The 16,788-nt window shown below is 37.6% G+C and overlaps 1 protein-coding gene across 1 annotated transcript; it reads left to right on the forward strand.

The window, feature by feature from the left end:
* The first annotated feature begins 12,519 nt into the window (after positions 1-12,519).
* On the forward strand, positions 12,520-16,341 carry BCR41DRAFT_130605 (guanine nucleotide-binding protein alpha-1 subunit). Its single transcript, XM_022019483.1, has 6 exons — positions 12,520-12,991; positions 13,195-13,606; positions 13,784-13,912; positions 14,087-14,131; positions 14,869-15,214; positions 15,893-16,341. Exons 1-6 carry the CDS (start codon positions 12,895-12,897, stop codon positions 15,974-15,976), a joined length of 1,113 nt encoding a protein of 370 aa, XP_021879215.1. The 5' UTR covers positions 12,520-12,894; the 3' UTR covers positions 15,977-16,341.
* The last annotated feature ends 447 nt before the right edge of the window (positions 16,342-16,788 follow it).

A 16,788-nucleotide genomic window follows, 5' to 3' on the forward strand; every position in this document is an offset into this window, starting at 1 on the left:
CCTTTGTCCTTTTACTGTAGGACTCGTGAAAAAAAAACAAAAAAAAAAAACACGATTTGGTCAGCTCTCTCCTTTCATCCCTTGCAGACCAGTTTTATTCTTTCTTTCTTTTTTTTTTTTTTTTTTTTTTTTCTTTTTATTAATACTTATTTGTGGTTCTTTGGCTGATTCAATCCATACGACATCCATAAAAACTTTACTCCCTGGCTCTGTTCAAAAGAAATAAAGAAATAAAGAAAGAAAGAAAGAAAGAAAGAATGAAAGAAAGAAAGAAAGAAAGAAAGTAAAGCAAAAAGCCTTGGATTGGTTTTTGGGGTCTACAGTTTTATTATATTATATTATATTAGATGACTCTATATGCATGATCCTACTCTATCTGTTTAGAATAATGTTTATTCATCTTTTTTTCATCTTTATATCTGCATTGTTGGCTATTGAAACCTGAAAAGTTAACATTTATATTTATGTTTATGTTTATATTTATATTTGTATTTAAATCTATATCTCTACCTCTATCTATACCTATACCTATACCTATACCTATACCTATACCTATTATACATATATCTATCTATGCCTATAGCCTTGTATTGTATACATGTACATGGTCTTCATTTTCGTATCTTTTCTGCCTTTCCTGCATGCGACTTACGGCTAGGCTACGCGTCTGATGAAATTTCTTTCACTGCTGTGTATGTTTAGATTGTTATCCTCATATCTCTTTTATAGATTTGTGATTGGTTATATATATATATATATATATATATATATTATATAATATTATAATTGTCCCTTTCTCTTTTTCCTTTTTCATTTAAATAAATATCCCTTTGCTCTTTCTTTCTTTTTTTTTATTTTTATTTTTATTTTTTTTTTTATATCTTTATGCCTTTTCTTTCATTTTATATATATAATATCCTTCATTCCTGTTTTCTTTTTCTTTTCTTCTTTTTTCTTTTCTTTTATATACAATCATATTAGGATCTATTCAGGTAATGACAATTCAAAGAAAGAAAAAAGAAAAGCGCGTTCATATTATGTATGTATATGAATATCGTCCGTTCCCCCTCCACCTTCTATTCCAAAGTTTTTTAAAGTTGCAAATGACGAAAAAAAAAAAAAAAAAAAAAAAAAAAAAAGCGGTTTTGGTTGTATACATGCCAAACACATGTACTGTAGATATGACTAATGTATTATATGAAGACGAGTACATAAAGAATCAACCACTAGTCCCAAAGATGCGTATATATATATAGCCCGTTTCATTTGGTCACGATACCTTATATTTTTTAAATTGATTGAATAGACTCAAGCGAAAATTGAATTGTATTGAATAGCAACTCTAAATCCGATGTCGTTCGCTACTTGCAAGCTTGGCTCGCTGTCCTCTATTTGCACGCCGAGCGACGGAAGAGGTCAGTGGCTTTGACGTTGAATAACTGTTATGCGTCACTATGTTTTGCTTCCTTACCTTCACTCTAGCTCTCACGCAACACAATCAAACATGATGATCGTCAAATTCACAGAGTTCCATCAAGTAAGTAATAGACTATCTTTTTTTTATCATTTACCTGCGCTTCCTAATTATTTGTGAGTAATCTCTGGTTTCTTACGATGAATAGACGCGGAATCTTTCGATCCAATGAGAACATCGCAGCTTCCTTCTCCCTTTTCTTTTTTTTGACCTTGGAGGTCGTTACAAGGAGACGCCAGATGTTCTGCTGATTCGAACTGGCCACTACCCATAGTGGGGAAACTTTTTGAGCAGGTCTTTGACCTTGTGCAAAAGTTTCAGCCCTCCGGTTTTAAAAAGATTCTGTCAAGCATCTGAGTCTTTTCTTTTTTTTATATTTTCTTTTTCTTTTTCTATGGCTGCTGAGGGATATACGAAGGGACGCCGGATGCTCTGCTGATTCGAACTGGCCACTACCCATAGTGGGGAAACTTTTTGAGCAGGTCTTTGACCTTGTGCAAAAGTTTCAGCCCTCCGGTTTTAAAAAGATTCTGTCAAGCATCTGAGTCTTTTCTTTTTTTTATATTTTCTTTTTCTTTTTCTATGGCTGCTGAGGGATATACGAAGAGACGCCAGACATCTCACTGATTCGTTAACTGCCCACTATTTATAGTGATGGAAACTCTTGGTCTTTGACCCTGGTTTCAGCAACCCAGTCGTATCGAATCTCAAGGGTTCTGGCTCTATTTCTTTTTTTTTTCTATTTTTTTTTTCCCCCTCCAAGACATGGTTCCGCCTTGGTTCTTGCTATCTCCTGCCAGCTCGCCAGGTCTGACCACAAGTTGCCGTCTGTTCTCCGTCGCGGAAAATGGATAATATGATTATTTTTTTGCATGGTATTACAAACGCAAGGCCTTTATTCAAACCTACAACATGCAACTCGACATCGAGACCAATTTTAACCATCATATATACTCTGAAGTAATATTAGGCCAACCAAGATTTTACCCATTCGCACACTCGGATTCTTAACAGCTGTCGGGCCGCGGTTTTTGTCGAGGCGTGGATGAGGATATCGTGGGCAAGACTCTCAACAATGTTTATATTTCGTTGGAATAACAAAAAGCATCAAGCATTAAAGTCGAATAACACAATAAACAATCCTAAATGAAGCAATTTATTCTGATCTCTTGCGCTTTCTATTGATCTGGAGGTAAAAAGATGGCCTCACCCATGTATGTTTCACCTCGTCTGTAACCCTCACGCGCTCCCCGACAGCTTCCTTGGCTTTCAAGTAAGCTGTCTTTGTAGTCTCCAGAATTGGCACTGCTTCCGCAACCACGCTAAGGCTCTTCCTGCCCTTGGGCACTTTGACCTTGCCCAATAATCTGGGGATATAAACGGCTTCGTAATCTAGGGTCATCACGAAGATTTCCATTTGACCATCTAAAGCGTGAATTAGCACCACTGTCTCCGTTTAGGTTTCATGGATCGTAAAAATATACAAGAGTGTAACATACCTTGGACAAGCAGACCCAGGACCGTTGGGTCTTTTACACCCTTGGCGAACAAGAGATCTAGTGCCAGCTTCATTTCAGAAAGTAACTTCCTGAAATCTCTATCAAGGAGCTTTTTAGAGGTTCCTGGGGGCTTCACCTCCACTACGAGTAGAGGCAGGCCGTCGACCATAACCAGGTTATCTGGTCTAAAGCGCTCCGTATAGTATTTCTCCGTTGGGATTCTGCTTTCGCTGAAAGCGGAGACGTGTTATACCAAGAGTGAAGAAATAACATGTGAATATCCTGCAGAAATGAATGAAGAACAAAGAACTGACAGATCTACTACTCACCAGTATCCCAAAGTCGATGCGATGGCGCAGATGTAGGGCCTGACGTAGAGCGCGCTGTACGTCGCCTCGTTTTTTTTTATTTTGCCAGGCGACTCCCAAACATCTCGTCCTCGCCAAGTTTGGTGAAAATGCTCTTGAGCATTTCACTTGCTCCTTCCTGACCCTTTTCAAGAAAGGCGCGATACTCGGAAGCAGAGTTCGACGCCTTTGCTTTCTCCACGCAGAATTTGGAAAAATCCAAATCCTGCTCACTCAAGGCTACACTGGTCTCTGTAACCTTGAAAAAGCGCTTGAGTTTACGACGCCCCGCCTTTGAAAAATATTTTTCCATAAACTCTTTTGTGAAAATGAAGTTTATGGAGCTAGAAAACACAGTAAGAACTGTATCAGCGTCACGGCCTTCGGTGTGTTCTCAAGCAATGAAATAAATGGTAGTAAAAAGCACTCACAGAATATCATGTGGAGAGAGGAGCGTTCCCTGGCGCTCTTCCTCAAGTTTAATGAGTTCTTCTCGTACCTCCATGAGGGGAGAAGATACATCGAAACCTCCGTTTAAGACCAACCTATCGGTGACCTGACTACTCCTCTCGCCTTCCCCAGTGAGGTGGTTGATAGGCTCATCCGCGTCAGACTTGTTAGTCTTGTCAGACTCGTCGGGCTAGTTGTTATTATTTTTATTAATATTGGATCATAATGGAAGTAAACATTGGTTCAACGTTAAATTATTCGACACATACTTTCAGGTAATTGTTGATGTTTGTTTTTTTTATGCCTTTTAGTAAGGCACGTAAGTTCTCCTTGTAAATGATGATCAGGACTGAGTCATCTCTTCTTGGTCGCGCCGCCCTCCTGATCTCACTGATAATTTTGCTGAAACTGCTAGCTTCACGATCCACGCCGTATTCCTTGACGGCCCATTCGACGAAATGGAAAAGGGTAAGATCTTTTGGGCTTGGCCATTGCCAATTGGAAGTTGAGATATCATAGTATCCAAGTCAACCTTGACCTTTTGAGGCTTCTGAAAAATTGTGCTGGTGGCCATTTTTGTTTGGTGAGGTATTTATGAGGTTTGTGAAGAAGTTTTGTGTGAAGCTTTGTGAAGAGTTTTGTGAAGAGGTTTATTAGTATTGCGAAGAAGTTCAGAGACCTCTTTTTATCTGTGAAAGCGACAAAAATATAACTCCTAACTCCTTTGTGCAACATGAGACAATGCCCCGCCTCTGGGAATAAGTGGACCAAGCTTACCAGATGAAATCAGGAACATTTGTAACGACTGTGCTAAATGAATAAGCAACATGGATGGAATCAACAGAGTAGGAAATCAATGCTTTAAGACTGAGGTGGACCACCAGCACATGCTTTTTATTAACTTAGTGGCGGTAAAAACGGGCTGAAGGTGAAGCCGGCATTGAATTATCGTCTTCCTCCAATTCATCAGGAGCCAAGGATCGAGATGTCGGGATAAGATCAACGTCTTCTTCAACTTCATCAACTTCATCACCAATATCACCATCTTCCATGGGCTCAATTAAGACATTGTATCGGCCTCTGGCAGCACCAATCCCAAAAAGCCTGTTGAATGTGGCCTCGGAAAAATCAATCGAATGAAAAATTTGTTCCAACTCTTCCTGCACCTCGGCCGTCTCGAATGTCTGGCCACGAATTTCCTGCATGTATCTGTAGGCAAAACTAAGGGTTTTTTTCCAGGCAGAAACGAAAGTTTTAACTTGAACATTTCGGAAGACTTCCTTCAGCATCTGGATAAGTTGATCGGCAGCCATCGATCCGGATATCATGTAAGCTACGCTGTTTTTTATAACGCCCCAGATTAATTCAATGGGCTGGAGTTCGCAATGATAAGGAGGTGTCCTAATAATCCAGTGGCCCCCATTCTCTAATGCGATGTCCCAGACCGTGTACCGTGGCTGGTAATCAAGGGTCCTTATATAAGCAAGTAGTTCTGACTTGCTTGGCGTTCGATCACCGTTAGAACCGGGTGGAATTCCAAATTGATGAGATATAAGCCATTCCATTATCTCCGATTTCTTATTGGCGGCCGTTGGCTTCCTATCAGGGCAATGGAAATGGTACCTGGCACCATCCATGTGTATTTTACAAGGACCGAGATTCATCTTTACCAGACTTTGGCAAACCGTCGTAAACAGCTCTTCGAACACCTCGTGGTTAAAATGACCATGATAGTCATGATCATTTGCAAGAATCTGACTATTGGGCTGCATATGATCGGCGTTTCCCTGAAGAGATGCCTTGCTGTTCGCCGCCCAGATGTGAACACTGTTCTCAACAAACTTCCCCACCACCTTCTGTTCGTCACGGTCGTAATAGATGACAAATGCAGCGAACATGACGAGAAGTGGTTGCCGAGATGATTCACACACAATGCCTCCGTCCCGTTCTACCCATCGATTTTTTGAGGAATGGTCCAGGTGACAATAGGACTCATCAAGAAATACCTCTGGCATCATAGGGATTAAACCATCGTCAAGCTCCACCAGGTTCTTGAAACGCTCTGTGAGGTATTTCAGTCGGTATTGCACAATGTGAGGTGCATCGTGCATAAAGTTCCTTCGAACCCCCTTTCCCCAGTAAAAGTTACTTGCATGTAGGTATCGATGAACTGTTGACCTTGACGTCCTGATACCATGCTCATTTCTGAGCTCATTCACCACTCGTCCAAGTGTATTCGGGATACCTCCCAGATTAGTTCTCCTGATGATATCCGTGATATGTCCCTGGAGCACTTTATCTTTTGCTTGTGCTTTACGGCCACGTCCCACACCCTTGTTGGGCAACTTCAATACCCCTGTCCTTGAGTAGTTGATAGCTGCTAGACAGGAATGTGCATTTACCCCGGTAAGCTTAGCCATCTGCACACACTCTTTCATGCCAAACGATTGTCTCATCCATTTTTGAAACTCTGGCGGCGCATTGCTGAGCTTTGCGTAGATATGTGCGATTAGGCGGTATTCCTCCTCCGCTACGGTTGTCTTACTAAGTCGTGGCGGTGCATGAAGACCACCTTCATCCATGCTGATGAGGAAGGGATTATCATTCTCATGTTCTTGAGAAAACATGGATTGGTTGGACTCTTCATAAATAAAAGACTCGCTTCTCCGGCTTGCCTGTTCCGCACTAAGTTCTGTGGGGATTAAAGAAAATTGTGCTGAAGACATTGTAAAAATTTTGCTGGAATGTGAAGGAAGATAAAAAGTTGTTTATTATTTGTTGTCAAGAGGGAGCCCTTTATTGAACCCCGCCATAGCCGTCACTAATGTTAGGCCTTCAGTGTATGACCTAGTCTAATGATCGAGATCTACAACAGCAAGAAATTGAATACTTCAGCAGCTTTGTGAAGAAAACGCTATCGATGGCATACAGAAGATATAGCCTTTCTTACCATGATCACGCAGACATGTGTGCCATTAGCTGGCATAATTGCAGTCAAGTTTTGCATAATACATGATATATATAAATAAATATTAAGGGTTTATCGAAAATATGCAGCTTTATTGCCTGATAATTCTTGTTGCGCAATTCGAGTATAATGATTGGTGCTTTTTGTTATTCGACTTTAATGCTTGATGCTTTTTGTTATTCCAACGAAATATAAACATTGTTGAGAGTCTTGCCCACGATATCCTCATCCACGCCTCGACAAAAACCGCGGCCCGACAGCTGTTAAGAATCCGAGTGTGCGAATGGGTAAAATCTTGGTTGGCCTAATATTACTTCAGAGTATATATGATGGTTAAAATTGGTCTCGATGTCGAGTTGCATGTTGTAGGTTTGAATAAAGGCCTTGCGTTTGTAATACCATGCAAAAAAATAATCATATTATCCATTTTCCGCGACGGAGAACAGACGGCAACTTGTGGTCAGACCTGGCGAGCTGGCAGGAGATAGCAAGAACCAAGGCGGAACCATGTCTTGGAGGGGGAAAAAAAAAATAGAAAAAAAAAAGAAATAGAGCCAGAACCCTTGAGATTCGATACGACTGGGTTGCTGAAACCAGGGTCAAAGACCAAGAGTTTCCATCACTATAAATAGTGGGCAGTTAACGAATCAGTGAGATGTCTGGCGTCTCTTCGTATATCCCTCAGCAGCCATAGAAAAAGAAAAAGAAAATATAAAAAAAAGAAAAGACTCAGATGCTTGACAGAATCTTTTTAAAACCGGAGGGCTGAAACTTTTGCACAAGGTCAAAGACCTGCTCAAAAAGTTTCCCCACTATGGGTAGTGGCCAGTTCGAATCAGCAGAGCATCCGGCGTCCCTTCGTATATCCCTCAGCAGCCATAGAAAAAGAAAAAGAAAATATAAAAAAAAGAAAAGACTCAGATGCTTGACAGAATCTTTTTAAAACCGGAGGGCTGAAACTTTTGCACAAGGTCAAAGACCTGCTCAAAAAGTTTCCCCACTATGGGTAGTGGCCAGTTCGAATCAGCAGAGCATCCGGCGTCCCTTCGTATATCCCTCAGCAGCCATAGAAAAAGAAAAAGAAAATATAAAAAAAAGAAAAGACTCAGATGCTTGACAGAATCTTTTTAAAACCGGAGGGCTGAAACTTTTGCACAAGGTCAAAGACCTGCTCAAAAAGTTTCCCCACTATGGGTAGTGGCCAGTTCGAATCAGCAGAACATCTGGCGTCTCCTTGTAACGACCTCCAAGGTCAAAAAAAAGAAAAGGGAGAAGGAAGCTGCGATGTTCTCATTGGATCGAAAGATTCCGCGTCTATTCATCGTAAGAAACCAGAGATTACTCACAAATAATTAGGAAGCGCAGGTAAATGATAAAAAAAAGATAGTCTATTACTTACTTGATGGAACTCTGTGAATTTGACGATCATCATGTTTGATTGTGTTGCGTGAGAGCTAGAGTGAAGGTAAGGAAGCAAAACATAGTGACGCATAACAGTTATTCAACGTCAAAGCCACTGACCTCTTCCGTCGCTCGGCGTGCAAATAGAGGACAGCGAGCCAAGCTTGCAAGTAGCGAACGACATCGGATTTAGAGTTGCTATTCAATACAATTCAATTTTCGCTTGAGTCTATTCAATCAATTTAAAAAATATAAGGTATCGTGACCAAATGAAACGGGCTATACCACCTTTTACATACTCATTCACATAATTTCACATCTATATCTCTTTGTATGTATCCATCAAGAAGGGAAGAAAAGGGGGTCCTTTTTTTTTTTTTTTTTTTTAAGGTTAACTACAGATTGGAAAAAAAACTAAATCTCTTGTTTTTTGAGAAAAGTGAAGGAGTGGAGACGAAAAAAAAAAAAAAAAAAAAAAAAAAGCGAGTGGAGAAAATGGGAGTTTTCCGCCGATGTTTGTTACCTTCTTACGTTGACAAGTGTACATTTATATACACAAAAAAAAGGCAGAGCAGGGCAGGGCAGGGCAGGGTAGGGTAGGGCAGAGTAGGATCTTGTTTTTTTTTTTTTTTTTTTTTGCTAGTCCGCACAAGATCCCCCGACTTTTTTTTTTTTTTTTTTTTTTTTTTTTTCTTCAAACATCTTATATTTGTATGTATATATATATATATATATATCCCACATTTTATACAACTGAACACAGACATTGAACACAGACCCACAGATGCTCCCCACTTTCCTTGAGGCACATTCCTCAGTAAGACATGTAAAAAAAAAAAAGGGAGACTGATTGGTAAACAACTTTCTTCCTGAACAGTCAGTCGGTATGACACATTCCTCTCCATCTCCACTACGTCGAGTATTGAAAAAATGAAAGAAAGAAAGAAAGAAAGAAAAAAATTCATGTACTTTTTACGGATCACCGGAGAGACTAAGCATGTAGTACATCCAGTCTAGTGTACCTGGATTATGTGTATATATGCATGAGTGTATAATATATGTGTGTGAACGGAGCATGGAAAAAAGATGCGAAAGAAGAAGGGAAGGGAAGGGAAGGAGGGGGCAGAAAGTAACAATTGGATGGGAGGTAGAGGGGGGGAGGGACATTGACATTAATTAGCATTGAGATTGGCATCAGCATTGGTATTAGAATTGGTACTGGTGGTGGTACTGGGTATTGGTACTGATATTGGTACCGGTACTGGTATTGGCGTTGGCGTTAATAACAGTCAAGAGTATCAACGGGCATTAGCATCAACGTTTGAATTGCATTGCATTGACATTGACCTTAGCATTGGGCATTGAATAAACCTGTTGGAATGATGTGCGGATAAAATAAACAAAGGATTAATGACACACACATATATATATATATATACATACAAAGAACGCAATATATAAAAAGTAGAAACTCGGAGAGGAAAGATAAAAAGAAAAGAGAGAGAGAGAGAGAGAGTATAGGATGAGGACAAAAAGGTGTATGTATATATGCCGTATTTTATTTTAATTCAGTATTCCATTGGCCATTGGTAAATCTAACCGTGTTTGAATTGCATTATTGAGTTACCACTCATTTTTAATTGTCTCGTCGAACGTGTCTTGTCTTGTTCTCTGTCTCTGTGTTGCATGCCCATTTAGGAGAGTAGGAGGTGCAGGGGGGGAGGCATTAAGAAAAAAGAAAATGTCCTTGTGGAAAAGGAGGATTGAATGGGCTAATTGAATACACCGATATATGGTCCTGACAAATGCAGACATTAGTCTTGTGTATTTTCTCTTTTTCTTTTTCTCCACACGTTCTTCTCTTCCTTCCTTCCTCTCTTTCTTTCTCTATCTCTCCATCTCTCGTCCTTTTCTGTTTGTGCACAGTCAAAGCTGATTCACTCTCTTTTCTTTCTTCCTTCCTTCCTTCCTTCCACTCTTTCCTTTCTTTCTTTCTTTCTTTCTTTCTTTCTTTTCTCGTCTTTTCCTCCCTTCTTCATTCTGACTAATATTTGCTCTCTCTCTCTCTCTCTCTCTCTCTATCTTATTTAGACCCTATTCTCTCTTTTATTATTTATTTATTCACTCAAACAGCTCAAACAGCTCAAACAGACAACGCCAACCGAAACACAAAACAACATCCATTAATTACCATTCGCATACATACCTGATCCCACTTTATTCTTTATCTACCCTTTTCATCTTCAACTTTACTCAATCCTTCACTCTTTTACTCTTAAAAAAAAAAAAAGAAAAGATCTTTGCATTTATATATTCGTATACACATATACATACATCTTTTTTTATTTTATTTTATTTTATTATATTCTATTTTATTTTATTTTATTTTATAATAATGGATCCCATATCAGGAACAGGATCTAAATCAAAGTCTCTCAACTCTCTAAGCAATACATTTAATAGTCTCAACCTCAATACATCATCACCCTCAGGGATCATCTCCTCTACTGCTGGAGGAATAGGTAATTCAGGAGCAGGCGTAGGGGGAGCTCATTCTATCAGTACAGCACAGCCCCAGGGCTCCTCCACCTCTCCTCCTGTCCCAGCATCAAAGAATCGTGCAGAGGAAAAGAAAGCAAAAGCTCTGAGCGATGCCATTGACCGTGCCATTCGAGCGGACAAAGAGCGTCTGCAGAAAGAACGAGGCGCAAAATTGCTGATTCTTGGTAAGTGTGTAATATACAAAAGCAATTGTTTTTTTTTTTTTCTTTCTTTCTTTCTTTCTTTCTTTCTTTCTTCGATCATCTACATCCAAAGAATGACCCGTGAACAAAAGAGGGAAAAAAAAAAAAAAAAAAAAAAAAAAAAAAAAGGGACATTTAATTATTTATTTGTTGTTGTTGTTATTGTTGTTATTGTTGATAACGATGATGATGATGATGATGATGATGATGATGATGATGATGATGATAGTGAAGGCGATGTTGTTGTATGCTCTCTTTCTTTCTTTCTCTCTCTCTCTCTCTCTTTAATTCCCATTTCACCAAAAAAGAACCCCCCCCCCCCCCCCCCGAGAGCATGTGGAGAAGTATAAGAGGGAGGGAGCGCATTGTGTGATTTTGTGTATCGATGCGATGCGTGTTTTTGTTTGTCTCTACCCTCTTGTGTTGACCTTTGGTCTGGACTTGGGCTGGGCTGGGCTTGCTGGGCTTGCTTGACTGGCTCTTGTGCAAGATCATTATTTGTTTGTTTTGTATAAAAAAACAAACGGATAAAAGAGAGTTGATTACAACTTTCACAACACGCAAACAACAAATACACAAATACCTTTTTATTTTATTTTTTTTATAATTTTTTTTTTATAACCCTCTTCTGATCCTTCTTCCCACCCCTTCTCTTGCCCAACGTGGTACATTGCATTTATTCCCTCGTCTTTCTTTTGTCCACATGTGCGCAAAGCACACATACTAAAGAGACGAAAACCGTGAAAAAAAAAAGAAAAGTAAAAAATAAACGTGGTTATCACAAGCATGTGTTTGTCAGTAAAGGAAAGGGAGAAGGGGGGAAGGGAAAGGGGGGGAGGAAGAAGGAAAGGGAAAGGGAAAAATTGGGAGAGAGAGAGAGAAGGAGAGAATTATCAAGGAGAAAAGGGGGAAGGAATACGTGTTCCAAAACAAGAAAGTGGATCGTGTAGATGCATAGAGATCAATTATGATCTACGGTTGTCTTTCATCTTTTACAGATCAAAAAACGTACAGTGCTTTACTGTTCATTATCTGTTTTTTTTTTTAAAAAAAAAAAAAAAAACTGTAAAGGAAAGGATTTGTAAAGTGGCAACTTCAATTAGGTGGGATAGTGGTGCTACAATCGAATGAACCGTCCTTCCAAACCCTTACTTTACCACGCATCGTTATGATATATACTATCGTTATTATTACTATTGTTGTTGTTGTTGTTGTTGTTGTTGTTGTTGTTGATGTGAATCTTTATCAATTGCCCCCTCCTTCTACTAAACCCTTTACGAACCCCCTTCCAAACTTCCCCCCCTTCATTCCGAATATACACTCTGTCATGTTGCATGGCATGGTTTTTTTTTTTTGTTGTATTTGTTTTTGTGTGTGTGTTTTGTATCTCTTACTCTGTTGCAGACGCCTCGTTTACTTTTTTTATTATTATTATTATTTTTTTATTCATTCAATTATTGTTGTTATTTTATTATTGTTTAAACCTTTTTACATGTCAAGTAAAAAAAAAAAAAAAAAAAAAAAAAGTTGTTGTGTTACAGAGCAACCACGCGGTATTATTTTCCCCTTTCCATATGGCCATTTTGAAGGGAGGAAGAAAGAAAGAAAGGAAAAAAAAAAAAAAAAAAAAAAAAAAAAAGGCGTCATGGAGCAGAACTCGTCATCATCATCATCATCATCAAGGTTATTTCATTTTTTTTTTATATTATTTTGCAAATCAATCGGGAGAGGAGGAGAAAGAAGAGGCAGGCTATGATACTGTTATATATGCGATATGCGAATATCAATATATATATCTATATACAATATGAAGTTTAAAAAGAGATTGCGATAGATAAGTGGGAGAGGCGGAAGGAGAAGAGAGAAAGAGAAGGAGTAGAGCAGTTACAGTTACAGTTGGATGCTACTGTACATGTAATATGCATGTATGATTCAATTTAGCAACCAACCTAAACTCTGGTTTTGCAATAATAATGTGTCCTGAAAAAAGAAGAAAAGTGGCGAGTGATGAATGAGGATCGTCTTTGTTTTTTTTATTTTTATTTTATTTCGCAATCAAACAAACCTTGGAAGTAGCAGCAGAAAAGAAAAGAAGATTAAAGTAGCGAGTTAAGCTGCCGATCTCTTTTTTATTTTATTTTATTTTATTTTATTTTATTTATTTTCTACTTTTACTTTTACTTTTACTTTCACTGCTATTTTATTTTAAAGATACTAACTCTAAAGTAATTGAACTCTATCATATCCATTCTTTTTTTTTTTTTTCCCCTTCTTCTTTCTAATAAAATATATAATATGATATGATATATAGGCCCATCAGAAACAGGAAAGACAACAGTCTTGAAGCAATTGAAGCTACTCTATGGTCGTAAAGGATTGGATGCGGAGCGTCAGACATACAGGAGAGTTGTTCATTTGAACACCATGAAGGCGATCCAGGCATTGTCATATGGACTTCAACGAGCCAACATCCCACTGGAGCATGCAGAGAACATTGCTCATCTGGAGACTGTGATGCGATTGGAAACAACGTTGAAACGATATTCGATTACTTCCATCGGTTTCACCAACCCGGCCATCCCACGTAAAATCACAGATGCAAAGGCGGAGACAGACATGTTTTTGGAAATGGTCCCTGCCATCAAGGCCCTCTGGGCGGACGCTGGTATCCAAAAAACCTACAGGCACGCATCCAACCTTAACCTTCAGGATTCTGCCAAATAGTAAGAAAATGACGAAAGAGAGCGGTTATTATTATTATTATTATTATTATTATTATTATTATTTTTTAAAAAAAAAACCCCCTCTGCGGGAAGCGGAGAATAACTGTTTTACTTACTATTTTTTTTTTTATTATTTTTACAACTCATACACTAATTGTTAAAAAAAACTTTTTATAGTTTTCTGGATTCTGTAGACCGAATCGCAGATGTAAATTATGTCCCAACAGATGATGATATTCTTCAGGCTCGGGTTAGGACGTTGGCAGTGTCTGAACATCTCTTCAATATTGATGGAGTAATATACAGGTGAGTAACATGCATGTTTAACAGATGCAATCGATGCAAACGGGACTTTTTCATGAATTCAAACCGAAAAAAAAAAAAAAAATCTTTTTTACATGATGATGATGATCTTTCTAACATATATATATAACTGTTTATTTGTTTTTTTTTTATTTTTTGGGATAATTGCGATAACAGGATCTTTGATGTCGGTGGCCAAAAGTCACTACGAAAATATTGGGCGTAAGTAAACACTGCAATATTTTTTTTTTTATTTTTTGTTTTTTGTTTTTCTTTTCTCCTGATGATCTCATGGAACAACAACAACAACAACAAAAAGGAATGTGTTCAATATCAATTGCGGTAACTGGAAACAAAGAAAAAGATTTCGGGTAGCGAGCTGCATGCATGTGTGTACTTCTGCGGACAACGTGGCGATTTATAAGTGCATGATGGGAGGGAAAAAATAGTATTATATTTATATATATTTATAATACAGGTCAAACAGGACAATTATATCATCGGTATATTTTGACGGGATAATATATATACATTATATATACAAATGTATATACTCACGAGCTAAGGAAGAGGAAGAAGAAGAAGAAAAATAACGCTAACAACTAGAACGACGACAACGACAACAACAACAACAACAACAACAACAACAACAACAACAATAATAATAATAATATATAATTACATATAACAACTATAACTCTGAAAATTGATGATGATCAGGGAGAAAACGCTGTGTGGAGCAACGCTCTAAAATGTCAATTTCTTTGTGTGTGGATATTGAAATCGGGCTCTCATAAAGTTTCCTACTCCTCCCCTCCCCACCCTCTCTTTCCCCCTTTGTCCCTTCTTCTCCACTCCACTTCCTCCTTTCCTCTGCTCGTCTTCTTTCTTTTTATGGAAACTAACTTTGTAATTGTGTTGACTTTTTTTTTTTTTTTTTTTTTTCCTTGACATTTTAGGCCATATTTTGATGACGTCAACGCGATTATTTTCATGGTAGCCTTATCAGCATACGATCAACCGTGTGAGGATAATGAGCGATTGAACCGATTAGAGGAATGTATGGCGCTCTTCAACTCGATTGCAAACCACAAGTTGTTCGAGACCACGTCCTTCCTGTTGTTCCTGAACAAGATCGATATCTTTCAACAAAAGTTGGAGGCCGGTTCCTTGGTCAGTGATCATTTCCCAGAATACAGAGGACCCAATGATTATGCCCATACGACCCTGTTCTTCCAACAACGGTTCTTGCAACAATGTAAAGATACAGCCAAACAGGTCTATACCCATTTCACACATGCCACGGTAAGTTTTTTTCCCCTCTTTTCTCTTTTCTCTTTTCTTTTTCTCTCTTTTTTTTTTTTTTTTTTTTTTTTTTAATTATTATTATGTTTTAAAAAAGAAAAAAAAAAAAAGGTACATGTACATGTAAAAATGGGTTCAAGGTTTAGTTTTGCTTGTATATATATATATTTGTGTATTGTGTTATATATATATTGTTGCTTAGTGTAAAAATAATTGTTCTTTTTATTTTATTTTATTTTATTTATTATTATTATTTTTTTTTTTTTTGCCATGTGGGTGACACAACCAACGATTTTTTACACGAAGCTTGTCCTACCATCTCATCTCATCTCACTTCCACCCTTAATTTCTCCTATTCGCCGTGGATATTGTACGATGTATTTATGAGTGGGGACTGACTGGCTGGGTTGGTTTTGATGAGACCTACTTTTTTTTTTTTTTTTTTGTGAATTGAAGTGGGTATATGTATGTATGTATGTATGTATGTATGTGTATATTTATCATTTACCATAGTCATCATATTATTCAATCCATTCGCCCCTGTTCCTAACCCGGATCGATAAAACATAATTTGATCCGCCAACAAAAAAAAAAAAAAAAAAAAAAAAACCACAAACTCTTTTTTATATGTATTATATATATGTTAATATTAACAAATTTATACTTTATGCTTATTAGGATACGAACCAAATGAAAGCCATTGTTGTGGCAGTGAACTCGATCGTTCAACACTTGAATCTTCGCAACTCGGGACTCTTGTAAAGAAAATTACGCAAGGAAAAAGGACAGAAAAAGGACAGAAAAAAAAATAAAAAAAAAAAAAAAAAGATCGACCATAATAATGACCAGCATTAACCCATCCAGTCATCCAGTCATCCAGTCATCCAGTCATCCAGCCATCCAGTCATTCAGCCATCAATAATAGCAGCAATAGCAATGAGCAAAAAAAAAAAAAAAAAAAAAAAAAAAAATTGGATTGGAATGAACGAACAGGATTGCTTTTTTTTATTTTCTTTTAACATTTAATTTTTATTTATATTTCTATCTAGCTAGTATTATTATAGTTTTAAAAAGCAACCCATTTGATGACATGAACATTTATTCCAAACCAGAAAAGAAGAAGGGAAAAATAAAAATAAAAATAAAAATAAAAAAAGAGAAAATAGAGTCTAGTAATAGCTGGTTAGCTGGTTTAGGCATCGATCGAGTAGCATTCGACAGCAATATCATGTATGAATGAATCATCACTACTACACTTTATTAACTTTCTACAAACAAAAAGAAAAAAAAAAAATTCCATATACTTGCTATCTCTCAGTAACACTTTGCCATATTCACACCAAAAGGAATTGCACCATAAAAAGTCTTTGTACCCTAAATCCTTGGCAACCCAAAAATGTAAAATAAACTACACAATACACATCTGCAAACGAACACATTTGACCTTGAACAAATCTCTTTTTTTTTTTTTTTTTTTTTCTTTCTTTTTTTCTTTTTTTCTTTTTTTGTTGTTCTTCTTGTCCTTATTGTTGTTATTTAAATTAAGTTAAGCTCCATGGCTTCTTTGAGGAAAA

The sequence above is a fragment of the Lobosporangium transversale genome (assembly GCF_002105155.1).
Source record: "Lobosporangium transversale strain NRRL 3116 chromosome Unknown BCR41scaffold_31, whole genome shotgun sequence".
Lineage (NCBI taxonomy): Eukaryota > Fungi > Mortierellomycota > Mortierellomycetes > Mortierellales > Mortierellaceae > Lobosporangium > Lobosporangium transversale.

Bases quoted from the DNA above. Each gene is read 5' to 3' on its own strand.
- BCR41DRAFT_130605 (XM_022019483.1), top strand. From the start codon at position 12,895: ATGAGGATCGTCTTTGTTTTTTTTATTTTTATTTTATTTCGCAATCAA. The intron at 12,992-13,194 runs GTTAAGCTGCCG...TATGATATATAG, and splicing joins AAAGAAGATTAAAGTAGCGA to GCCCATCAGAAACAGGAAAG. The intron at 13,607-13,783 runs GTAAGAAAATGA...AACTTTTTATAG, and splicing joins CTTCAGGATTCTGCCAAATA to TTTTCTGGATTCTGTAGACC.